This window comes from Pseudophryne corroboree, chromosome 10, assembly GCF_028390025.1.
Source record: "Pseudophryne corroboree isolate aPseCor3 chromosome 10, aPseCor3.hap2, whole genome shotgun sequence".
Taxonomy (NCBI): Eukaryota; Metazoa; Chordata; class Amphibia; order Anura; family Myobatrachidae; genus Pseudophryne; species Pseudophryne corroboree.
Window position 1 is genome coordinate 4,225,088 of NC_086453.1, and position 26,334 is coordinate 4,251,421.

Consider the following 26,334-nt stretch of genomic DNA (forward strand, 5'->3'; position numbering starts at 1 on the left):
CTGGAGACCCTGCTCCTCCCACTATATAACTCTCAGTCTGTGGCTTCCTGCTGCCTCCATTCCCCTCCTCACATCATGTCACTGCCCCTGTCACATGCAGCCCTGTCCTCACTGACACATCACTCATCTCCTGATATACTCTGTGTTGCTGGGGACCCTGCTCCTCCCACTATAGTATACACCTTATTCATCAAGATTATAATCTGGGTCCAAGTTTTGTGGGAAAGAGTCTGAGAAAACTATCCCAGGTCACGTTTCCCGGGAGTCCAACCCTGCTAGCTACCAGAGTGGAACCCAGGAGGGAGCTGGGTAATGGTGCGGTGTGAACGTCTGCCCCGGGTCAGGCTAAACATAGGGAGAGCTGGCTCCCCGGGATTTGGAAATGATGCCCTGATGTAGCTATGGGTGTGAAGCATACTTACCTACTCTTCCTGGAATCATGTTGCCGTATGGAGGAGTGGGGATAAATGACGCCAATTGCGTAATTCTGGCCCTCTCCGCAGACCCCGGATTGCTGCATTTTCTCGTGAACACCTGGCCCCGCCCACATCAGGTGTCTGGGGGTTTGTGAACTTGGATCAGGAACCGGAGAGACGGCTTGGATATTTGGAGAATGTAGGAAGCTTGGAGGCCTGATGAGGCTTCTCCGCAGATGGAGAAGACTGAGTACCAAGGGTAGAGAGCCACAAGCCCGGTATACAGTGAGGAAGGGCTACAGCCCGCACACAGTCCTGGGCGGACCTAGAAGTGGTAGAGGCTCCGTATATAGTGGAAGCAGACACTGGTAGGTGTAGAGCCCGCACACTGCTGCTCAGAGCAAGGAATGAGCAGCATGAGTAGGACACCAACAAATGGATATTGATGCTAGCACACTATAGTACTCTGCACTGCATGGAGAGGATTCTGCAGTGTGCAGTGTGGATTGCACTGCATAGTATGAATGTAGGTGTTTGTGTAGAATGAAAGCAGTGTGCAGTGCGCAGCGTATACTGGATACAAGTACTAGCAGAATGGAGTCAGGAACAGGAATACACTAGGAACCAGGACACTCCAGGGAGTGGAGACCAGGAGCCAGTAGCAGGTTACAGGAGTGCAGTTGTTCTGGCGCTGATCTGTACTCCAAACCAGCATTAAATAGGGCGCCCTCTGCATTGATAGGCTGCTAGAGTCAGCTGATCACATAGCAGCTGGAGATTGGAGAATGATGTGTCAGCTGATAGGAATCAAGATGGCGGCGCCCATGCACTGCTGACATGACGGAGGAGACCGGCGGCTGCTGGGGCAGCGCGCGGACCAAAGGAGACGGAGGACACTGACGAAGAGGACTGAAGCCTGAGGTTGTGGAAGGAAGAGACGCGGTCACCGGCGGCAGGCTGAGACCTGCCCCCGGTGGTAAGTGTGAAACACACAGCCCACGACCACACACCTCAGCGCTGCACATGAGAGGGGACTGGTAGGTGGGACGCCGCACTGGTCATACCCACCGAACATTAAAGTAGGACACAGCTTCAGAGGACACATAGGCACCCACCACACCTATGGTAAAGGTGACCCGCAGGGTACACCTGACATTTACCTGAGCTGGGGTTCATTTTTGGTATACCATTAGGAAGGTATACCTTGCAAAGGGTGGTCTGCAGGACACACCTGACAGTGGTGAAGGAACGGTGTGATTAGGAACCATTAAATCATTAAAGGAGGTTGCTGACAGAAGGGCAGCCTGCAAGATATATCCGAACACTCAATATTATAATAAAGTGAGTCACAGAAACCATCATAGATTGATCATTGCCTCAAACCTACATCCATACACAAACAGTTTAACATATCTGTATACCCGTAACCTTATCCTATCCCACAACACCTTCTTTCCCCTCTCTCAATTTCCACTAATGGGCGCGCTGACCACTCAATGTTATAAATGACATGAGTGAAGAACCAGGGGACATTCCAACCACCTGTCTGATTGACAATGTTCTACACTCTGGTGTCTTCAGTGGCCCTCCGGAGGCCAGAAAGCGCTGCATGAGGTAATGGGGCTGTGAATCCCGATGTGTGACATCCTGGACCAACATGGTTTGTACAGAAGCATGAGTAAAGATCCTTTCCCAAAAGGCGATGTCTAAGGTTTTGTGGAGATCCCTCTCCCTATGCAAACCTGGGGGCTGAAGGGAGGGGCCTGCGTGCAGCCTCCATGTGGGCCCTTTCCTCTCTGGCAGCCCAGTAGACTCATTATTGTGCCACAGTCTACTGCGTGTGCATAGGTCTCCGGCAACATGGCACCCACACCTTGTTCCCTGGAACCTCTCTACTGCGTGTGAGCAAATCACTGAGAAAATGGCCACTGCATCGCTTTCCCCTTGATTTCTGTTCTTCTTTCATGTCGAACTGTGGGTGGAGTCTAGAAGCAGTAATGAGGTAAGTATAACTACCTCCCCGGCACCCATTATAGATAGACCATTGGGTGAAGGCCGGCTGTCTTCTTTTCTACAAGTATCTTATACAATGTAGAGACAGTATGTAGCAGGACCTGTAGTGTGGGAAAGAGGTCTCAGAGTGTGACAAATCTCTCCTCAATGACCGCTTCCACATGTCACGTGTGAGCCGAGTATAGAACCAGTGGTCTCCTTCTGAACGAGACTGCTTCTGAATGACATGAGAAGGGCTGGAGCCTACTAACCAACTGGCAGACCTGCAATGGCCATCAAGTGGGCTTGAGGAACAAGGTGGGAAGTCCGTACTGTACGCAAGCGTGAATGACAGGGGAGAGGATACAGTGGAACAACCGTATCTTCCGATGGAGGAGAGTGGGTGCCATCGTGGAGTGGGCGATAGGAGGCAATACTGGAGTCCATGCTATGGTTTGTACGGGTTGGGTAAGAAAGTTTTGTCCATCGTGACCATTGTGAGCATGACACACCCACGCCAATGCTCTGACCGGGAGAACGGCTGGGTAATATACCAAAAATAAGATTTTACTCACCGGTAAATCTATTTCTCTGACGTCCTAAGTGGATGCTGGGACTCCGTAAGGACCATGGGGATTATACCAAAGCTCCCAAACGGGCGGGAGAGTGCGGATGACTCTGCAGCACCGAATGAGCAAACTCTAGGTCCTCCTCAGCCAGGGTATCAAACTTGTAGACTCTTGCAAAAATGTTTGAACCCGACCAAGTAACAGCTCGGCAAATTTGTAAAGCCGAGACTCCTCGGGCAGCCGCCCAAGAAGAGCCCCGTTCCTCGTGGAATGGGCTTTTACAGATTTAGGGTGCGGCAGTCCAGCCGCAGAATGTGCAAGTTGAATCGTGCTACAGATCCAGCGAGCAATAGTCTGCTTAGAAGCAGGAACACCCAGCTTGTTGGGTGCATACAGGATAAATAGCGAGTCAGTTTTCCTGACTCCAGCCGTCCTGGAAACATATACTTTTCAGGGCCCTGACTACGTCCAGTAACTTGGAATCCTCCAAGTCCCAAGTAGCCGCAGGCACCACAAGAGGTTGGTTCACATGAAAAACTGATACCACCTTAGGAAGGAATTGGGAACGAGTCCTCAATTCCGCCTTATCCATATAAAATACAGATAAGGGCTTTTGCATGACAAAGCCGCCAATTCTGATACACGCCTGGCCGACGCCAAGGCCCACAGCATGACCACTTTCCACGTGAGGTATTGTAGCTCCACGGATTTAAGTGGCTCAACCCAATGCGACTTCAGGAAATCCAACACCACGTTGAGATCCCACGGTGCCACTGGAGGCACAAACGGGGGCTGACTATGCAGCACTCCCTTAACAAAAGTCTGAACTTCAGGCAGTGAAGCCAGTTCTATTTTGGAAGAAAATCGATAGAGGCGAAATCTGAACCTTAATGGAACTCAAGTTTAGGCCCGTAGTCACCTCTGACTGTAGGAAGTGCAGAAATCGACCTAGCTGAAATTCCTCCTTTGGGGCCTTCCTGGCCTCACAGCATGCAACATATTTCCGCCATATGCGGTGCTAATGGTTTGCGTTCACTTCTTTCCTAGCTTTAATTAGCGTAGGGATAACTTCCTCCGGAATGTTCTTTCAGGATCCGGCGTTCAACCGCCATGCCGTCAAACGCAGCCGCGGTACGTCTTGGAACAGACAGGCCCCCTGCTGCAGCAGGTCCTGTCTGAGCGGCAGAGGCCATGGGTCCTCTGAGATCATTTCTTGGAGTTCTGGGTTCCAAGCTCTTCTTGGCCAATCCGGAACAATGAGTATAGTTCTTACTCCTCTCCTTCTTATTATTCTCATTACCCTGGGTAAGAGAGGCAGAGAAGGGAACACATACACCGACTGGTACACCCACGGTGTTACCAGAGCGTCCCCAGCTATCGCCTGAGGGTCCCTTGACCTGGCGCAATAACTTTGTAGCTTTTTGTTGAGGCGGGACGCCATCATGTCCACCTGTGGCCTTTCCCAACGGTGTACAATCATTTGGAAGACTTCTGGATGAAGTCCCCACTCTCCCGGGTGGAGGTCGTGTCTGCTGAGAAAGTCTGCTTCTCAGTTGTCCACTCCGGGAATGAACACTGCTGACAGTGCTAACACATGATTTTCCGCCCATCGGAGAATCCTTGTGGCTTCTGCCATAGCCATCCTGCTTCTTGTGCCGCCCTGTCGGTTTACATGAGCGACCGCCGTGATGTTGTCTGACTGGATCAGCACCGGCCGGTGTTGAAGCAGGGGTCTAGCCTGACTTAGGGCATTGTAAATGGCCCATAGTTCCAGAATATTAATGTGTAGGGAAGTCTCCTGACTTTTCCATAGGCCTTGGAAGTTTCTTCCCTGTGTGACTGCCCCCCAGCCTTGAAGGCTGGCATCCGTGGTCACCAGGACCCAGTCCTGTATGCCGAATCTGCGGCCCCCTGGAAGATGAGCACTCTGCAGCCACCACAACAGCGACACCCTGGCCCTTGGATACAGGGTTATCCGCCGATGCATCTGAAGATGCGACCCGGACCACTTGTCCAACAGATCCCCCTGGAAGATCCTTGCATGGGACCTAGCGAATGGAATTTCTTCGTAAGAAGCTACCATCTTTCCCAGGGCTCGCGTGCATTGATGCACCGACACCTGTATTTGTATTAGGAGGTCTCTGTCTAGAGACGACAACTCCTTGGACTTCTCCTCCGGGAGAAACCCTTTTTATCCTGTTCTGTGTCCAGAACCATACCCAGGAACAGTAGACGCGTCGTAGGAACCAGCTGCGACTATGGAATATTCAGAATCCAGCCCTGCTGTTGTAGCACTTCCCGAGATAGTGCTACTCCGACGAACAACTGCTCCCTGGACCTCGCCTTTATAAGGAGATCGTCCAAGTACGGGATAATTATTTCGGCCATTACCTTGGTAAATACCCTCAGTGCCGGGGACAGACCAACGGCAACGTCTGGAATTGGTAATGACAATCCTGTACCACAATTTTGAGGTACTCCTGGTGAAGAGGGTAAATAGGGACATGCAGGTAAGCATCCTTGATGTCCAGTGATACCATGAAATTCTCCAGGCTTGCAATAATCGCCCTGCGCGATTCCGTTTTGAACTTGAACCTTCGTATATAAGTGTTCAAGGATTTCAATTTTAGAATGGGTCTCACCAAACCGTCTGGTTTCGGTACCACAACATTTTGGAATAGTAACCCCGGCCTTGTTGAAGGAGGGGTACCTTGATTTCACCTGCTGGAAGTACAGCTTGTGAATTGCCGCCAGTACTACCTTTCTCCGAGGGCAGCAGGCAAGGCTGATGTGAGGTAACGGCGAGGGGGAGTCGCCTCGAACTACTACTTGCAGAACCTAGGGATCCACCTGTGGGCAAGCCCACTGGTCCCTGAAGTTCCCTAGACGCGCCCCCACCGCACCTGTCTCCACCTGTGGAGCCCCAGCGTCATGCGGTGGACTCAGAGGAAGCGGGGGAAGATTTTTGATCCTGGGAACTGGCTGTCTGGTGCAGCTTTTTCCTTCTTCCCTTGTCTCTGTGCAGAAAGGAAGCGCCTTTGACCCGCTTGCTTTTCTGAAGCCGAAAGGACTGTACCTGAAAATACGGTGCTTTCTTAGGCTGTGAGGAAACCTGAGGTAAAAAAATTTCTTCCCAGCTGTTGCTGTGGATACGAGGTCCCAGAGACCATCCCCAAACAATTCCTCACCCTTATAAGGCAGAATCTCCATGTGCCTTTTAAAGGCAGCATCACCTGTCCACTGCCGGGTCTCTAATACCCTCCTGGCAGAATGGACATTGCATTAATTCTGGATGCCAGCCGGCAAATATCCCTCTGTGCATCCTTCATATATAAGACGACGTCTTTAATATGCTCTATGTTAGCAAAATATTATCCCTGTCTAGGGTATTAATATTATCTGACAGGGTATTAGACCACGCTGCAGCAGCACTATTTATGCTGAGGCAATTGCAGGTCTCAGTATAGAACCTGAGTGTGTATATACAGACTTCAGGATAGCCTCCTGCTTTTTATCAGCAGGCTCCTTCAAGGTGGCCGTATCCTAAGACGGCAGTGCCACCTTTTTCGACAAACGTGTGAGCGCCTTATCCACCCTAGGGGATATCTCCCCACGTGACCTATCCTCTGGCGGGAAAGGGTACTCCATTAGTAACTTTTTAGAATTACCAGTTTCTTATCGGGGGAACCCACGCTTCTTTACACACTTCATTCATTCATCTGAGGGGGAACAAAACACTGGCTGCTTTTTCTCCCCAAAAATAAAACCCCTTTTATGTGGTACTTGGGTTTATGTCAGAAATGCGTAACACATTTTTCATTGCCGAGATCATGTAACGGATGTTCCTAGTGGATTGTGTATATGTCTTAACCTCGTCGACACTGGAGTCAGACTCCGTGTCGACATCTGTGTCTGCCATCTGAGGTAACGGGCGTTTTTTTGAGCCCCTGATGGCCTTTGAGACGCCTGGGCAGGCGCGGGCTGAGAAGCCGGCTGTCCCACATCTGTTTTACGTCATCCAGCCTTCTATGTAAGAAGTTGACATTATCGGTTAATACATTCCACCTATCCATCCACTCTGGTGTCGGCCCCACAGGGGGCGACATCCCATTTTGTCGGCCTCTGCTCCACCTCCACGTAACCTTCCTCATCCCACATGTCGACACAGCCGTACCGACACACAGCACACACACAGGGAATGCTCTGACTGAGGACAGGACCCCACAAAGTCCTTTGGGGAGACAGAGAGAGAGTATGCCAGCACACACCAGAGCGCTATATAATGCAGGGATTAACACTATAACTGAGTGATTTTTCCCCCAATAGCTGCTTGTATAAACAATATTGCGCCTAAATTTAGTGCCCCCCCTCTCTTTTTAACCCTTTGAGCCTGAAAACTACAGGGGAGAGCCTGGGGAGCTGTCTTCCAGCTGCACTGTGAAGAGAAAATGGCGCCAGTGTGCTGAGGGAGATAGCTCCGCCCCTTTTTCGCGGACTTTTCTCCCGCTTTTTTATGGATTCTGGCAGGGGTATTTATCACATATATAGCCTCTGGGGCTATATATTGTGATATATTTGCCAGCCAAGGTGTTTTTATTGCTGCTCAGGGCACCCCCCCCCCAGCGCCCTGCACCCTCAGTGACCGGAGTGTGAAGTGTGTATGAGGAGCAATGGCGCACAGCTGCAGTGCTGTGCGCTACCTTGGTGAAGACTGATGTCTTCTGCCGCCGATTTTCCGGACTCTTCTTGCTTCTGGCTCTGTAAGGGGGCCGGCGGCGCGGCTCCGGGACCGAACACCAAGGTCAGGTCCTGCGGTCGATCCCTCTGGAGCTAATGGTGTCCAGTAGCCTAAGAAGCCCAAGCTACCACCAGTTAGGTAGGTTCGCTTCTTCTCCCCTTAGTCCCTCGCTGCAGTGAGTCTGTTGCCAGCAGATCTCACTGTAAAATAAAAAACCTAGCATATACTTTCTTTCTAGGAGCTCAGGAGAGCCCCTAGTGTGCATCCAGCTCAGCCGGGCACAAGATTCTAACTGGGGTCTGGAGGAGGGTCATAGTGGGAGGAGCCAGTGCACACCAGGTGGTCCTAAAGCTTTCTTTAGTTGTGCCCAGTCTCCTGCGGAGCCGCTATTCCCAATGGTCCTTACGGAGTCCCAGCATCCACTTAGGACGTCAGAGAAATAATTCAGCAAATGCATCTATTATGACATGCAGGCCATGGATGTCGATGCCTCTCTGTAGGCCTGGGACTGCTACAGCAGGGGCACTAGAATTCTCGGCAATGAATAGAGTTAATGCTGAAGTAAGTCTGAAACTCTGTGAATAGAGACTAGGGCAGAGGTTCCCAATTGCGGTCCTCAAGGCACCCCAACAGTCCAGGTGTTAGGTATATCCCTGGCTCAGCACAGATGGTTAAATCAAATTGACTAAGGTGCTAATTAATTCACCTGTGGCCAAGCATGGTTACATTTAAAACCAGGAACGTTGGGGTGCCTTGAGGACCGCGTTTGGGAACCTCTGGACTAGGGGATTGGATATGCTAGCCCACAAATCACTGGGGAGAGCTTGTATTCCCGGTCAGCCAGTCCCGGGTCCTAGATGTATTAGGGTTCAACTAGACTGCCCAGACATGAATGAACATGCAGCAAGAGCGCGGGGGGCATCACTGGGGCGCTTGCCATTGGGGTTACCAAAAGGATCTGAGAGGGCGCTGTCAACTAGGATCCTCCTCCACCGCTTGTCACAAAGGGACAACATTCTCAGGAGGAAAGGAGGACTGAGACCCAAATGAGCCAGTAGACACGTTTACCACCTTGATGGTGTGATCCCTAGTTCTTCTGCCACCTAATCCTGAGGAGGGAGTAAGGCACAACCAGGGTAGCACCACACTGCACTGCAGAGGGGCAGGTGTAACATGCCCTAACATGGGCGTTTCTGGGCAGTAACTGGGTGGTGACCATGTGGCCACACGGAACAGAGTGTTGTGGGCACTGATGCCAGCTTCCATCAAGTTAGGGTTAGGGTCATCCAGATACGGATGACGAGGACTGTAGCTGCGGCTGTAGGAACAGTGGGGACGGGGCGGGATGCAGACACAGATTCTTAGTATACACAGGGGGATTCTCGTATTAGCATAAGGGAGGAATTTGGGGGAGTTAAATGGGGGCAGGGTGTGTGCCCCTGCCCTCATTATAGATATGCCAGTGCTGCTACATTCTGTGCCAGAACTAGATAACAGACGGGCTATGTGATCTCCCACAGCACCTTCCGCTAAAGGGACGGTTCTCTCCCGAACACCTAAACATCATCTGCTTGCATACAGTGACCATCTGGTAAACACCAATGCTTCACGGTTTTCCAACCGCGCTGCCGATAAGCCCAGCATCTCCGAGCTGAAGCCCGCTGCCTGCTACCAGTCACAGTGCTGCGTGACCACCCATACTATGAAGTGGTTCCAGATGCCGATGGTAGGAGCAAGTTCCCCACCCATGACGCAGTGGGAGGAGTCAGTAACAGGTGGTTACAGAGAGAGAGAAAATATGTATATGCTAGGAGTGGTGAAATAATCCCACTTAGGTTACTAAAGAAGATTAACCCTTTACACAAATCACTCGGTCTGGGGTCCAAATGAAGTTCCTGTCCCCCTTGTTGGATTCAGCAATGTTGGCCCTAAATAAGAGTGGAAACAGCAATTAGGGTTAACAGCTGGTTACAATGTATTGCCAGTAACCATGAGGCAACTCTCCTACTCTGCAACCTTTGTCCACCACATTAAGGTCTTTAGCATTACCGGGTACAAATTTGAGGACCGCACTAGGACAAATCGTGGGTTGTAGACAGGGAGGAGAATATTGCAGGTTAATAAGCTCCAGAGCAGAGGTCAACTCTGGGAGGAAGTAAAGGCTATTTTACAGAAATAAGGAGCAAACATGAAGGTCTAGGGAGCAGAGGGCACAAGGAGAAAGGGTGGAAAACAGAGTTGAAACCAAGATAACAATAACACAACATTTTTCTCAAGAAGCTGGAATAACAGTTACCGGTGAGGGTGGAGGGAAACGCCTTATGGAAATTGTAAAAGTAATAAAAGACTAATGACCATCCATTGTTGGAGACGGGACAATGAATAATGACAAGCGGATTATGCCTCATGAGTGGTAGGGACAGGTGCTCAAAGAATTACAGATTACAGATAGGAAATATCAAATAATGAACAAGCAACTTCTAGGAAAGCAAGGGATTTACATAGGTCAGATACAGTGGCAACCCTTGGGCTTTTGGGCCTCCATTAGGAGCCTCAACTCATCAGGTTCCTCCCAGGAGTTGAAGCAGGGTTGAGGCAGCCAAATGAGCATGACCACTAGGGAAGATCAACCACAGGAACTTTTGAGAGAACAGCAGAATTGGTCAAGGTGGTCAGGCTCTGTGAGAGTAACATCTAATATTGTGGGTCACTAAGACAGAAACCCCAATGGGTATTTGACATTACATTCCAGCAGGTCAGTAAATGAATGGAGATTCTTTTGTTGCAAGGTGCGTCATGACAAACCCTTATACATTTCAACACCATAGCTGTTAAAGTCCGTGCCATGCAGGGACAAAATTTCGAGGACTATAGCCTCCTTTTCTATAATACAGATAATATTGCAGTGGGTATCAGAAGGGGAATCCGTAGACATCAGGCATCTCATTATCACAGTGTTTGTCACTGAATATCTGAGAGTGTCCACAATTCCCCGGGAAGAAACATCCCCAGGGACCCCTCTGATTCGTAGAGTTGTCTAGCAGCCATGGTGATTCTGGTCAAGTCTTCTGTAATGGCTCCTAATTTCATGGGACTGATTATACAGCGACTGCTGGAGTGATAGGATGCTATGGCTTCCATGGCATCTTCCAACCTGATGAGATGGAGGGCCACATGACCTACAGTATTGTCAGGGCAGGCTGTGTTTGTGGATCCGTTGGACTCAGTCCAACCGAAGGAGCGGATGCCCCTGAGTGCTGGAAACAAGGAGGACGAAGATAATTCCTTCTCATATATTTATTTAAATCAACAGAACTGAGAAGCTGAGGCAGAAGTTCAGGATTAGGGCACTGCAGGGAATGAAGTCACTGAAAGACACAGGACGTGAACGAAGAACTGTAGCAACTGGATGCTCGGTGATGTGGAAACATGGATGAAGAACTGTGAAAACTGGATGCTGGGTGATATGAAGACGTGGATGAAGAACTGTGAATACTGGATGCTGGATGATATGAAGACGTGGATGAAGAACTGTGAATACTGGATGCTGGATGATATGAAGACGTGGATGAAGAACTGTGAATACTGGATGCTGGATGATATGAAGAACTCCAACTGCAGCTAGCGAACCGCCACGAGAATCCTGCGGAACCCGAAGGCACTGGTGGGAGAGCGGTACACCGTGACTGCACAGTGGAGAGCTGGCGAGCGTTGTACAGCGAGAGTCGGCTGAGAATTCGGAGATCCTGACGGAACCAATTACAAGAGACGCACAGAACAGACTGCGGGAGCACAGAGCTAGGTACAGAGTAACCACAACAAAGCACTGGCACAGAATGCAATATCCCCAGCCTATTTACAGGCAACAGGAAAACAGGATTGGCTGGCACTCACCCTTCACGCTAATTGGTGCTACCCTTGGTCTCCAACATGGCCGCTCCCAGCACTTCAGACACGCCAGGGAGCCACTGGCCACTAGGTGCTCCCTCCAGCCTCCAGGAAGCCGCACTCACGCTGCCTGACCCGGCCGCATCCCCCTTGCGCCACAGAGCCGCCGCAGACAGCCCACTGGCAGCGGGCGAACGGCGGGACCCGCAGCGGTAAGCACACGCTGCGTGACAGTGTATATTGGATGGAATGGACAGTCATCCACTCCTGGATTCAGTGTTTTTGGTCCAGGAAGTTCTTCATCATGAGCAGGGAGTCAAGGGGTTGACTTACCAGGTTGGATGACGCTGGTTTCCCCTCCGATGACTGGTTGCAGTGGTGCCTCTTCTCCCGGTGGTTACAGATGGCCACGTCTCCCATAGGGACACGCACGCAGGTCAAATCCCAATCTCCACCTTATAAAAGGAAGCTCCCAGACACTCTCCTGTGCCAGAGTATGGGCCCGCATGCCATACTCCAGTGTCTAATCCTTTGTGCTTCCCAGTGAGTTTTCTGAAGCAGATTACGTATCCTGATCCCTGGTTTTCCTGCGCTCTGCTCCCTGTACCCGTGGTTTCTCATGCAGTCCTGTCACAGTCTGATGACCACATTACTACACGCCTCACAGCGAACAATTAGTTCTTGCTCCAATGTACACCCGTGCCCTTAACTTGAACTTAGGAATCCAGAGGACCGTGACCTGTGCGTCGGGTGCAGTGAAGCCCAAATCCTCATGTGGGTTGCCCTGGTGAAACCCCCGGCTCATTAAACGTTGCACCTCTGTTCACAGTATCTGCCAATCCTAAAGTATGGGTCAGCATCCATGATATCATGCATGAATTTGTGACAAAAGGCAAAGATTATGCGAATATCACTCTTAAGGTTGGCAAGAAGTGGTGAGAAGACATTCTTGGGAGATGCTTGGTAGACAAGATAGGGGTTACCAATGCTGGGAGCTGAGCACTGGAGATCAGGAGCGTTGGGGGGTCTTATGATTTGCTAGAGCCTATCTTGTGTGTAGATTTTTTGTCCCTATGGTTCAGGTACCGGCCTTGGTATAGAAGAGGATATTCCTGAAGACACTTTATGACCAGCTACTGAGAAACAATTTGAACCAGCTGAGGACTGTGCCATCCAGTCCACAGAAGATTTACAGGTGCACAGTCCTAGGAATCAAATGCTGCAGAGCGGTCAAGGAAGAAGAATCACCCGTCTCTTGCCACGTGAAGCTCAATAAGAACACGCACCAGGGCCGTGTCCATACTATGCAATACAGGAAGGGATCGCTTGTCTGATGGGTTTGAGAGGCGGTTTGTACTCTGAGTGGAAGAGGAGCGAGTGATGCACTTGGTAGAGGGGTGAGGCCAGCACAGCTGACGGGTGACAGCTCTGAGGAAAGACTGACATCGGGGAGACGGAGCTGGATATTTATATGCTGCTGTTCATAGAGCTAGTGTGGTTCCTTGGCTTGTACTACCTATCGTCTATGGTAGAGCTTCTCAAACGTGGTCCTCAAGCAACGGTCCATGTTTCAGGTAAATCCCTGGCTCAGCACAGATGGTTAAATCAAATTGACTGAGTTGCCAATTAAGTCACCTGTGGCCAAGCATGGCTATACTTAAAACCTGGACCATTGGGGAGCCTTGAGGACCATGTTTGAGAACCTCTGGTCTATGGCCTAGTGTCTATTTAAGCATGACCTGCTTTGTCAATATGCTGTGAAATATCTACAATGGCACAAACACAATTGTTGGCGTTAGCTCATACGTCACATTTGGAAATACTGTAAAATCCAATTCGCCATTTGCCATGGCGAAAGCACAAGCGCCGTCCTCAGAGGACACATTAAAAGAGATTCATTCCTCGTGACAGAGAGAGAGAAATGATTTCCAGGAAAGACGTCGGTTATTGCTGAAATAAGTGTCGGGAACAGGGTTTGTTTTATACAAATGTTGCATTTACAAGTTTATTCTCACAACAGATACAAATAGCAACTTGTCAAATTTTTTTTTTCCATTTTCCTCATTTTTTTGTACATAATGCAGACTGATTCCTCAGCTGTCCTGGTGGAGACGTTACTGAATGAGATAGCTAGGCTCTACATACATGTGGCTTGTATTTCATATAGAAAAGAAAGGTGTTAATAAGTATATTAGCGTATTTACACATTATTAACATGCCGAGGGGTAAGGTCAGTCTTGCATAACCCTTACACAACACATTAGAAGCAGGGAGAGGGGCAGCCAGATTCAGCCTAACAACAAAAGGAAACAAATGATAATAAAACATACAACTGTTAAAGTAACAATATAGTTAAGGCTTAAAACGTGTATAAAAATAACAGTTACAGTTGGAGGAACGTATACAGAGTAATCTGAGGAGCGTATACAGCAGGTTACCGCTCTGTACACAGCGAGCTGTCCCTGGGACTGTTGGGTAAACCCCCAATCTGGGACGGGGCAACCAACTCAATAGGGAGGTGGCAAGATGTAGGGTCATTACCAAAAAGCACAGAGGTCATGGAACAGGAAAGGGACCTTGTAGTGATGCAGCAGAACTCTCCCTCCCAGCTGGAAAAATCTCTGGACAGTATGAAAGGGATAAGTCCACAGGTATACAATACAGTGACCACCCCGGGTAGTCTGGTGATGGAGGCCTCAGAAGGAGGAGAGGTAACTGGACAGTATATAAGGGATACAATACAGTGACCACCCCGGGTAATCTGGTGACGGGGGCCTCAGAAGGAGGAGAGGTAACTGGACAGTATATAAGGGATACAATACAGTGACCACGCCGGGTAATCTGGTGACGGGGGCCTCAGAAGGAGCAGAGGTAACTGGACAGTATATAAGGGATACAATACAGTGACCACCCCAGGTAAACTGGTGGCAGGGGCCTCAGAAGGAGGAGAGTTAACTGGACAGTATATAAGGGATACAATACAGTGACCACCCCGGGTAATATGGTGACGGGGGCCTCAGAAGGAGGAGAGGTAACTGGTTCTGACTTTTGGTACACTACTGTTAATGCAAGCTTCATAAAATCCATCTAGAAATAATCATCTGCTCCTGATACAACAACACGTAGGTGAGCGCGGGAATCCCCCCTCCCCAGGATTAGAGACGAGACCAGGTGACGTGAGAATGGAAGGTAAGGGTCTCCCCTCAGCCACGACCACAAGGGATGCCCAGTAACTGGGATGTGAGGATCAGTACGTCACTGGGAATGGATAATGGGGTCTACTGGGCACAGCTCCATGGTTCCATGATGTTCTGAGATATAAATGTCTCCCGGACCTTTGTACATGGCAGGAAACGTTCATTCAATCAGTGCCAGGACACAACTACCGCCCACGCAGTTCTACTCCCCCGCCAGGCCGCACCCACTCATGTGACACCAGCAAGGGCATGCTGGAGTACAGAAACACTGCAGACAACACACCTCAGGGGCCGAGTCCATTAGGTGCGAGCTGCACACTTACTGTATCTAGTCTATGGGCTGAGACACGCCACAAAGCCTCCGGAAGCTGCTCCTAAAACGGGTCCCCTGGGTCACCCCTACCTTCCTCCCTGGGGTCGCCCCTACCTTCCTCCCTGGGGTCGCCCCTACCTTCCTCCCAGGGGTCGCCCCTACCTTCCTCCCTGGGGTCGCCCCTACCTTCCTCCCAGGGGTCGCCCCTACCTTCCTCCCTGGGGTCGCCCCTACCTTCCTCCCTGGGGTCTCCCCTACCTTCCACCTTGGGGTCGCCCCTACCTTCCTCCCTGGGTCGCCCCTATGCAGCACTATGGGGGCCATCCTGCCAGCACTTTAAGGTGATTAGAGGTCTGTTGCTCCTACACCTGTCACCAGATACACTGTTTGGGGGATCCTCCATCTCTGATTTCAGATGTCAGGGGATGATAATGAGACGTGATCTGTCACAGTGACCAGGCCGCGGGGTTTAGTATCGAGGCTGAAACCTGTAACGCTGTGTGAAGGCGGAGGTCCTATTTCCTGACCACAGAACACAATGCTTTCCCATGTTACTGTAAAATATGGGATCCGGTCAGGATCCCGGCAGTTGAAATACCGACGGCGGAATCCCACAACTGCTTGTAATGCCGGTGTCAGTATGCCGACATGAATCACAATTCCGGCACATACCATGTGTGTTATACAAAAGGCTGATTGAGGCGTTCCAACCCACAGATCCTAAAATACAACTTGTGTGAGTTAAAAAGCCGCCAGTAATGTCCCTTTCTTACCAAACTCCCGGGTCCAGCCCAGGACACTGACCACAGGTCTCCAGCCGTGCGGGGTACTGCCGTGTCACAGTGCAGGGGTACTGCCGTGTCACAGGTCGGGGGTACTGCCGTGTCACAGGTCGGGGGTACTGCCGTGTCACAGTGCAGGGGTACTGCCGTGTCACAGGTCGGGGGTACTGCCGTGTCACAGTGCAGGGGTACTGCCGTGTCACAGTGCAGGGGTACTGCCGTGTCACAGTGCAGGGGTACTGCCGTGTCACAGGTCGGGGGTACTGCCGTGTCACAGTGCAGGGGTACTGCCGGGGCTTGGAGAGGACGTCATCGCCTGGCTCTCCATACAGTGTTAGTGGGACCTGGGCTGGATGACCCGGGTTACCCAAGTCCTTCCGGGGAATGACCCTTCTCGCGTCCCGGGCTTTGCGGCAGTGTGAGAGGGGTGTAATGGTCTGAGGCAGAGCTGTTAAAGAGCAGATGAAATGTAGACTGGCCTGGTTCTGTGTTACAATGTATACACACAGAGCCAGCAGTGACGTCAGGGGACCATGTAACCTGTATACACAGAGCCTATACAGATGTTGGGGGACATCGATGCCCTGTAACCTGTATACACACAGAGCCAGCAGAGACTGTGTGTAACCTGTATACACACACACAGATCAGGGATCACCATTGGCTGAATACTGACTTATAGGGATGCGTTTTTCAGCACACACCCACATAATTTATTAAACTATAAAACTTAGGGTCAGGATCTTATTCTACCTCTGCATACAACAAGAAGATCAGATGTAAGGATTGTAGCTCTATGGGGTCCTATGGTACGTGTACAATAAATGTTATTGTGGTGACGGGGAATCACTGCAGGGTGGTGGTGGGGGAATCACTGCAGGGTGGTGGCGGGGGAATCACTGTGAGGTGGTCACGGGGAATCACTGCAGGGTGGTGGCGGGGGAATCACTGTGAGGTGGTGGCAGGGGAATCAGTGCGAGGTGGTGGCGGGGGAATCACTGCAGGGTGGTGGTGGGGGAATCACTGCAGGGTGGTGGCGGGGGAATCACTGTGAGGTGGTGACGGGGAATCACTGCAGGGTGGTGGCGGGGGAATCACTGTGAGGTGGTGACGGGGAATCACTGCAGGGTGGTGGCGGGGGAATCACTGTGAGGTGGTGGCTGGGGAATCACTGCGGGGTGGTGGCCGGGGAATTACTGCGAGGTGGTGGCCGGGGAATCACTGCGAGGTGGTGAAGGGGGAATCACTGCTGGGTGGTGGTGGTGGGGGAATCACTGTGAGGTGGTGGCCGGGGAATCACTGCGGGGTGGTGGCCGGGGAATCACTGTGGGGTGGTGGCCGGGGAATCACTGCGAGGTGGTGGCCGGGGAATCACAGCGGGGGGAAGGGTGTGATCATGATATGACGGTAATGGAATAAAGCAGATGTACGTCATGTTATATGAACGTGCGTCACACTGCGACATCGTGACGCCTGCAGGAATTACCCCAGGTCACGTAAGCTCTGCAGGTTCCCTCGCCTCTCTGCTTTAAATGAATGATGTAGATTGCCTCAATCACACACAGCCACAGCCCTGAAATGGGACTACAAATCCCAGCCACCTGCCGTTACTCTGCACCCGGTAATGACGGAACGCCTCGGAATGTGGGTATAACTCTGCCAATAAGCTCTACGTATACAAGACTCCCCAGGGACTGGCCTGACGCAGATTTCCTGAACAGTCCTGAGTTACAGTGTGGGAGGTAAGTGTCCACCTATCGGGGTACATAGTACTGGCGGCAGTGTTATTGCTACATCGCTGAGCCTGCCTGGTACAGGACCTCTGACCTCATCAGTGACACGGACAGAACCTGGCTCACCCGTTCATCAACAATCCTGGGGTCAGTAGAGTGAAACCAAAGACGGAAATAGAATCTTGTTATTACCAGGTGAAGCGCTCGTCGTCTGGTCACTCAGGACGCTGACACAATGCCGACTCACAATGGCCCAGACCATACAGCTGATGCATCCAGCTATCACTCACACATTAGTGAGCAGATATATATTTTTATATATATATATATATATATATATATATATATATATATGTATATATAAGTGGCATTTTCATACAATAATTTATTTATGTTTAGTTTCACTCTAGGTGACTCCGTACACAGGCAACACGCATCGCTTGTGACCAGAGGTGAGAAATAATGTGGAATGGAGGAGCCAGTCAGCGAGCCTGGGAACCAGCGGGGACGTCACCCCAAACAGGCAGGTGACTTACTAAGTGCATCAGCTCCCAGGACCTGTCCAGCCCAGACTGTGACCGTCACTCAACAGAAGCCCCCTGAAAGCTATACTGATGACGTGGGGGCACGGATCAGCATACAGGACCTGTCAGTGGATGGGGCGCGTCTTCAGTACAAGCTGGAGAGGAAAGTCTCTACGTGCTAAGTGCAGAGTATGGTTAGAAGGTGTGAGGCATGGTGTTCTATCTGCGGAGCCTCAGACGGCCCAAATGGCCCTTCTCCATCAGAAAATGCTCTATACATACACACACACACACAAAGGTCTCTCAGCTGCACATCAGGAACATAGAGGATCCTGCCAGACCACCAGGAGCTTATCATGTATGGTCAGGTCAGAAGGGAGAGCAGAATGGGAGAGGGGCCGTTACACATCCACGGCAGGTGTCACCACTGAGCCGCTTTCTCCAGTCCGACAACGCAGGGTAACGCGTCCGACTCCCCAGCCCCCTCTCCCGGAACTCAGCGCCAGGCTGGCAGGGACATGAACACACTAGGACCCTCAGCCGAAAGCAACAACATTTGGTCAGTTCTCAAGCGCAGTCAGCAGTGATGTGGCGTCTCGCTGATCAGTCCAGTCCGGGAGCAGAGCAGTCACGGTGCAGAGCATCGCAGCTCATCCTCTCCTTCTGCTTATGTTTTATTTCATTTCCCCGATTAGCAGCACCAAATTCTTGGCCAATAAATAGGATTTTATTTTTTTTATTATTGTTTTCTTATATGTAAAAAATGGAGGATAAAAAAAGGTTAGAGAAACATAAAGATATAAAATGTGAGAGATTAAAAGTGCTCAGCTGGGGATTCCGCATGTCACCTACTGTGGGCTAATCAATGTACACAAAGTCTCACACCCAGGGCAGACACTCGGAACCCCATGTGACTTCCAAAGCTCAGCCAATCCATGAGCACTCCTGAAGCCAGCCAATCAGAAGTTGCTGTGGTTCCAAGGTGACGTCCGCTTGTATGAAGAACTGGTTTAGCCAAATGAAAGCTTTGTAATCCCCAAGGGCAACCAACGACAGGCATAAATCCAGAGGTAAAATCCATTTGTATCCATAGGTTGGAGAAATGTAAGGAATCCAGGGGCAGCCACCACCGGAGCCGACAACAGGGTCTGAGACAGAAGGTGGTGGTCTCATTCCTGGACTTATTTCCCAGCCAGACAACTGTGGACAGGGGGCAGCCGCTCGAGCTGCCCTTAGTTTTTGGTCACCCTCTCCAAGGCTGCTCTCGCTTGCTCTATATGAGGGAAATTCTAACGGGAATGCCAGGAGACTCGGTCCTCTGAGGAGAATGGTGGTTGACCAGATGTTCGACCACAGTATGTTTGGACATATGCTTCATCAAATAGGTTTCCTGCAAGTAGAGAGAAGCCATTAGATGGAATCGTACCCCAGTAACAAGCAGGACCCCCATTCCCCATATAACATAAAGACGAGCGCTACTCACCGATGTGTACGCTCTCCCGCACATACTACAGCAATACGCCTTGGCGTGCTTGACGGCGTGGGCCGAGAGGTGGATTTGAAGTGAGGCAGAGTCTGTGTACGCTCGGTAGCAGTTGGGACACTTGTACGGTTTGTCTTTGTTGTGCTGTCGCTGGTGAGACTGTGCGGAGTAGAAGAAGGTCATTACGCAAAGGTATCGGACCCCCATTGCTACGGCCAGCCGGGGCGGAACCAACAGGCAAGACAAAGAACTAGCTGCCCCAAGGCGAGTAACACACCATTGCTTCCTATAGAACACAATGCCGCAGTGTACGCCCGCCGTCTGATGTAACTAGGGGCAACGGTCATCGCAGCTCTGGATAAAGGTGCCGCATGTACGTGGAAGTACATATAGATTATGTGTAACTCTGCAGTAACCTATCAGCTTCAGGTCTATTATCTCCGGCTACAGGTTTGCTCCTGTGTTAGTAAATAAGACCCACTTGCTGCTCATTCATTTCCCACTCAGTAAAACGTTGCTACCTCCGCAGGACATGAGCTACCGGGGCCGTAATAGACTCAGTGCAGACCCCATGGTGTCACTCACCTGCAGGTTGGAGAGCTGGGTGAAAGCCTTTTCACAGCCGGGCTGCGGACATTTGTAGGGCCGGTCTCCAGTATGAATCCTTCAATACAATCAGACACATCATTATACCAAAGAACACGAAAGGACAAAGCTTTATATGACGGTGAGGCCACGAGCTGCCAATCCTGGCACTCTAACAAGACATCGGACCACAGTACAGGAACCCAGAGGGACAGACTGGAAGAGATTATGGATTTATCATCTCGTTAGGAATGATAAGTGCTGCTCCAGCCAATCAGCTCCAGTCACTTTTCAAGCACATGACAGTAAGGAGCTGATTGGCTGGAGCCGTAGTTATTATTCCTAGTGAGTGATAACAAGCATATCACTCGTTGATAGATTTCCCCTATATGTCTGTTAGGCAATAGGGATTATGGGGGTCATTCCGAGTTGTTCGCTCGCTAGCAGTTTTTAGCAGCCGTGCAAACGCTAAGCCGCCGCCCACTGGGAGTGTATCTTAGCTTAGCAGAAGTGCGAATGAAAGGATCGCAGTGCGGCTACAAAATAAGTTTGTGCAGTGTCAGAGTAGCTCCAGACCTACTCAGCGCTTGCGATCACTTCAGACTGTTCAGTTCCTGTTTTGACGTCACAAACACGCCCTGCGTTCGCCCAGCCACGCCTGCGTTTTTCCTGCCACGCCTGCGTTTTTTCGAACACTCCCTGAAAACAGTCAGTTGTCACCCAGAAACGCCCACTTCATGTCAATTACTCTGCGGCCACCAGCGCAACTGAAAAGCTTTGCTAGACCTTGTGTGAAACTACATCGGCCGTCGTGAAAGTATGTCGAGCGTGCGCATTGCGCCGCATGCGCAGAAGTGCCGTTTTTTGGCATCATCGCTGCGCAGCGAAAATTTTCAGCTAGCGATCAACTCGGAATGACCCCCTATAATGGGAGATCAATGTGACGTACAGGAATGTTTGTGAATGGCGGTTTGTCAACATTAAAATGGCGTCAGGAATCATCGATAAATCGGGCTTGTTTATATCCGATTTCCGTGGCCGTTTTAAAACTATTGGTTGGAGCCGTTAGTAAAAATCCCCTGTAATGTCCCCGGTGGACAAAGCGCTTACCTGGTGTGCTGCTGAAGATGAGAGAGCTGGCGGAAGGATTTCTCGCAGTACGAGCAGTGGTAGGGCTTGACGCCGAGGTGGATGCGCAGGTGCTGTGCTAGGTATGAAGCATTGGCAAACGACTTAGAACAATGCGGGCACTTGTGAGGTTTGGCCTCTGTGTGGGACTTGGAGTGAATCTGCATCTCGGACTTGGTAAAGAAGGTCAAAGGGCAAACCTTACACCTAGATATGTCAAGGGGGCGATACAAGGAGAGGGTTTTAGAATAACAGCACAGGGGATACATATGTTAGGTCTTCAGTCACTACGTAGACACCCGAATGTCGGCGCCAGTACACCGACACGTTTCAGATGCTACATAAAGCATATTACCCGTGCGAGCATTATAACGCTGCCGCGTCAGCATTAGGTACCGGAGGTTCTGCACTGTGCGCCTCACTCAGCTGGGATCACTACTGAGAAAGAAATTGCCGTTTTCTCACAACTGCTAAAAAACGCCTGTGAAGAGCCGCCCCGAAAGGTATAAGACGCCCACCGATTCATTCACATAATAACGCTGCATACGCAGAAATCAAGTGTCATCGACAATGCTGGTTGACCCATGCATACGCAGGATATATGCGGCTGCAGTTTCAGAGGTGCCATGTTTATAATCGCAGCTGACATCAGATGCACGCCCTGAAACCGCCATGACACCCCCCCTGCGTTTTCCCAACCACTCCCCTCAAACGCCATTGTAACCTCCCACAAGCGCTCACTTCCTGGCAATCGCTATGCGATCGCACCTTGCTGGACCTATGATTGCATTGCACATGCACTTTGGCCTTCGCGCACGCACAGGTGTTCGATAATGGGCCGATTTGTGACTGAAGCTGAATACGGCCCTTACAAGAATATATTTCTCCATACTTTTCCCCTACTCAGGGGCTGAACACTTTAACTTAACATTGAGACAAGCGGTAAATTAAGGCGGCTCTCTAACAGAACAGGAAATGCTGCAGCTGTGGACTTCTGTCCCGCACTAGCGCACGTTACCGGAACCCGCGGCTAATTAAGTTCGGGCCTTAGTCTTCTGGAATTACACATCCGTGCGGTTAGGAAAAGATGTTCCGGCAACAACCGGTAACAAAACATAATAATCAGTTATTGGGCTCGCTTACTGATGGCGCCATAACTCCCATCACCCAGACACCAGCTGCCTCGTGACTTGCAGGGAAGGGTCACACTGCCCTATAGGAACCAGTCACAATACCTGGCACAATAAGGAAGAAGCCCCTCCAGCAATTATTACAGTTTACAGTAGATGGCGCCATTTATAGCGGAGATTAGATTAAAGACAGAACCAACCTTTTTTTTGCCTTTAGACCAATCGCCGCTTTAAATCTAGCGGCCCAGTCGCCAGAATCTCGGCGGCTCTCGCAAATTGTCGGCTATTCCATTTTGCCCAGAGCCGGCGAGGAACACGGCATCATTTTATTATGAACATCTAAGAGTGAAAAAGATTTCATCACACCTATAGGTTTTTCCCTCCTTTCCGATATCTCCCGAGGCCAAGATGGGGTATGGCACGACAAGCACCGGCGGTCCGGGTGGGTTCTCTGCTTTGATTTTCTTTCGTCCCCTCTCTGGCTTGGTGGGGCCGAGCAGACCGTGCCCCTGGATGGTCTTTATGGAATCTAGCGTTCCTGAGATGAGGGTGGGGGAGGTGGCGATGAGCCGCGTCTGGCTGTTGGAGGTCGGGGTGGAGGGTGTACCGCTGCTAGTACCGGTACTGGACTCCGAGGTGCTGACGTTGCTGCGGGAGGAGGACAGACCCAGCCCTGCAAAGTAAGAAGAGAACCCAGCTAAGTCATGAAGGGGAAAGAAAAAAAGAGAAGGTTAGATAATCAAAGTGGAAAACGATCAGTATCATCAATCACAGAACGCTAACGACCCCAGATAATAATTACACACATCCCTCCTTCACATACACAGAACAACAAGAAATCCTCTGCTCAGGGTCCACTGGGGGACACAAAGATTTGGTAACAAGGGTCCAACCTGCTGCTTGTTTCACAGAAGTAAGTCTGAACTCCCCCCCACCCCTTCTCTATCCCCTTCTCTGCGGGGAACTATTGCTCTTCTAACTGAGCCTCACAGGGCAGAGGAGGCGTCACGGAGGAGGTCACAAGAAAGATGAGAGGGAAAGGTAGAGAGGGAGGCAGAGAGAAAGGTAGAGAGAGAAGTAAAGAGAAAGAAAGAGAGAGGGAGAAAGAAATGAAAGAGAGAAAAGAAGAAGAGAGATACGCCGGCCATACCAGTGAGCACTAGCCAATGACACGGCTGTTCTGAATGATCGCGTATTAGAGTACGGCCAGAGTGTATCTCCGAGCGCACTGTTCCACTGAAGCCAAGGTCTAGTTCCACCGAGAGCCCCCAGATGTATGGACCCACTATGGGTGTAATCAGCCACGGCCAACACATCATCCCTCAGTCTCCCTGACACCACGATATGAACCCAAAGCGTGGTTATTATAGGTGTGACAGATGCTCCAGCCACTTGTGACCCCTCCTGCTGACCCCCCATTACACTGGACTACAGCAGGACTGACTCTAGAAGAGGAGGAAACCTGGATGAGGCCCTGGACTGGCCTTGCTGGGGTTTGAGCCCAGGCTGGCTCTTCAGATGGAGCCGTCACAGAGACCAAGGACTCCTGGCCGAGCGCCCTCTGATGAACGGACTACTTTCTGGGGGTTCCAGCGGAGCTAGCGGATAAAGGGGGTAACTCAGTCCTGATCGGTAGGGTGCGTTTTTTGCAGACCTGCGATCAGATAGTTGCCGCCTAGAGGGGGAGGGGTAATGTGCAGGTGTGCGATCGCATTTGTAGCAGCCCAGGACTTACACAGCCGCTGCAATAATCGGGGCTGGAGCTGACGTCAGAAACCTCCCTCCAAACGCCTGGTCCCTCCTGCGTTTTCCTGGACACTCCTACAAAATGGTCAGTTGCCACCCACAAACGCCCTCTTCCTGTGCAGTCGTCCAACGCGCCGGTGCATATATGTGCGCGGTACAGACCTGATTGCCCGCTATGCAGCGATCAGGTCTGACTTACCCCCAATACGCTCCCATCTCCCGTACTGTGAGCTCAGCAATACACTATGCCCAGAGCCGGCACCACCTGCAGGCGCACAGGTAACACCGTATCACACCTCACTTACAGAGGAGGCTCCATAATGCCGCCCGCTGCTGGAACACTGCGGCGCTGACCTCAGAACAAAGCCCGGTACCTATATAGAAGGGGAGGAGCTCAGACTTACAGCAGATCTTTGTCAGGACCCCCTATACCCCATCGTTAGTGTCCCCCGTAGGATGTAAGAGCTATAATCATTGCAGACAGATGAAAACAGAATAATTAGGGGAATTTCTAAGATTAACACGTCAAATACAGAGAAGGAAAAACATTCCAGGGGATAATCTCTTTCCATATGAGCCTAGTGAGATATACGCTGCATTATCCTCCCCTGCCCTGCGCTGTCTGCTGCGGCCTACGCTATTATTACCCGCCATCATGTTTATCAGACAGCGCTGTACTTGGCGACTGGGAAATGACTCGTGTCACTGGTTCTGGGTGATCTCGCAGGCTGTATCATGGCTGTCTGCATTGTATGCACGGTATTACATCAATAGGGTATTTACCCGTACAACACCCGCCCCCCCCGGCCGGACTTAGCACAATAACCCCAGGAGCTAGAGCGGAGCCGGCTCCCAGTGCCAGATAGCAGGGTAATGTGTGTACTGGGAATATGACATCTGTAAGGGAATTTCCTATAACTGTGTATTACTCCTACACACAGAGGCCTGGATCCTACTGAGCAGGGGCCCCAGGGAAGATGTGTACAGGGGACACAGGGAACATCCGCTCTCTCCCCCGGCCACACACAGCACTAATCAGGAATAGCAGCACTGTCCTAGCGAGCAGTGATTTACCAGTGACAGAGCTGCTGGCGGGCCGGGCATGTAATGCCACATCTGGCTGGGGAACGGCGTGTGGGTGCAGACCTTGGACTTGCTGTAGCTTCTGTAAGGACATGACGGACTGGCTGGTCTCCGCAGGCGAATGCGATGGAATGAGAAGTTGCTGCGATGGGACAGACGTCGGAGGCAAATGAGGAGGTCGGATCTTCTCAGCCATCAGCTGCTCCTTAATCTTATTGATTAACACCAGGTTATCCAACTGTGAGGAGAGGAGAGGGGTCAGTGTGATCCAGTACACAGGAACAATACACAGGCGTGACCGCACACAATGGAATGACTTCCATACTGCGGAAGCTATACTGTAACATTCACTGCAAGTCTTTGTTATAATGCTGTATATACTGTAATGGTGTCACAGCTGAATACAGATTGTGACCGGCTATTGTCCCATGGACAGTTCCTCCCACCTCAGTCATGAAAGACTATAACTCAGCGCTGCCATCGGCGTATACGCGCCGTATTCCATGCATTAATTTAGGATGCACTGGACAAGGGTCTTATGCCCTTCCCCTAACTGATGCTTTTCTAGACTCTTTCTCAGAATTGCTTTGACTGTTCTTTGATCTTCATGATGAAGCTTTGGCAAATGTATTTCCACAGACACGATACGTGATACAAGGTACAATACTGACCTCGGGGTGACTGTGCTGCAGTGTAAGACACACCTACAGCGTCACAAGTTCCCGGGTAGTTGTACAGAGCATGTCTGCATTATGAATACCTAATAACAGTCTATAAACTAGAGGAGAAGACGCCATCGATATACCACAAAGACTCTGCTTACCGTCTGGACAAGCGGCTTCCTGATCTGTAGCACGTTTAATGAATAAGTATACGTCTGTGCAAAATGCACGAGAAAGGTTGGACTAAAAATAAAAAAGTTTCCTAAAATAATTTTACAACAAACTTCTGGTGACGATCCGTGTTCCCATTTTATACAGAGTACATGGAGCTTCATGGAATCACTACGCTTTGGGGTATATTTACT

General features: G+C 50.6%; 2 protein-coding genes across 9 annotated transcripts in view; one reads left to right on the forward strand and one right to left on the reverse strand.

Moving 5' to 3' along the window:
- The window catches only part of ERMAP (erythroblast membrane associated protein (Scianna blood group)), a 633,995-nt gene that overhangs the window by 250,648 nt on the left and 357,013 nt on the right, over window positions 1-26,334 (forward strand). The window lies entirely within an intron of this gene.
- The window catches only part of ZNF362 (zinc finger protein 362), a 92,692-nt gene continuing 79,935 nt past the window's right edge, over window positions 13,578-26,334 (reverse strand). For 4 of the 7 annotated variants that reach the window (XM_063942030.1, XM_063942032.1, XM_063942031.1 and 1 more), the window contains exons 3-8: window positions 25,299-25,545; window positions 22,845-23,175; window positions 21,331-21,555; window positions 20,221-20,299; window positions 19,636-19,794; window positions 13,578-19,542 (exon numbers count right to left, since the gene is read on the reverse strand). In XM_063942030.1, coding sequence (XP_063798100.1) covers window positions 19,426-19,542; window positions 19,636-19,794; window positions 20,221-20,299; window positions 21,331-21,555; window positions 22,845-23,175; window positions 25,299-25,545 — 1,158 coding nt within the window. In that variant the 3' untranslated portion in view covers window positions 13,578-19,425. The remainder of the gene's footprint in view (window positions 19,543-19,635; window positions 19,795-20,220; window positions 20,300-21,330; window positions 21,556-22,844; window positions 23,176-25,298; window positions 25,546-26,334) is intronic. The other 3 variants (XM_063942036.1, XM_063942035.1, XM_063942034.1) reach the window with 3 other exon arrangements.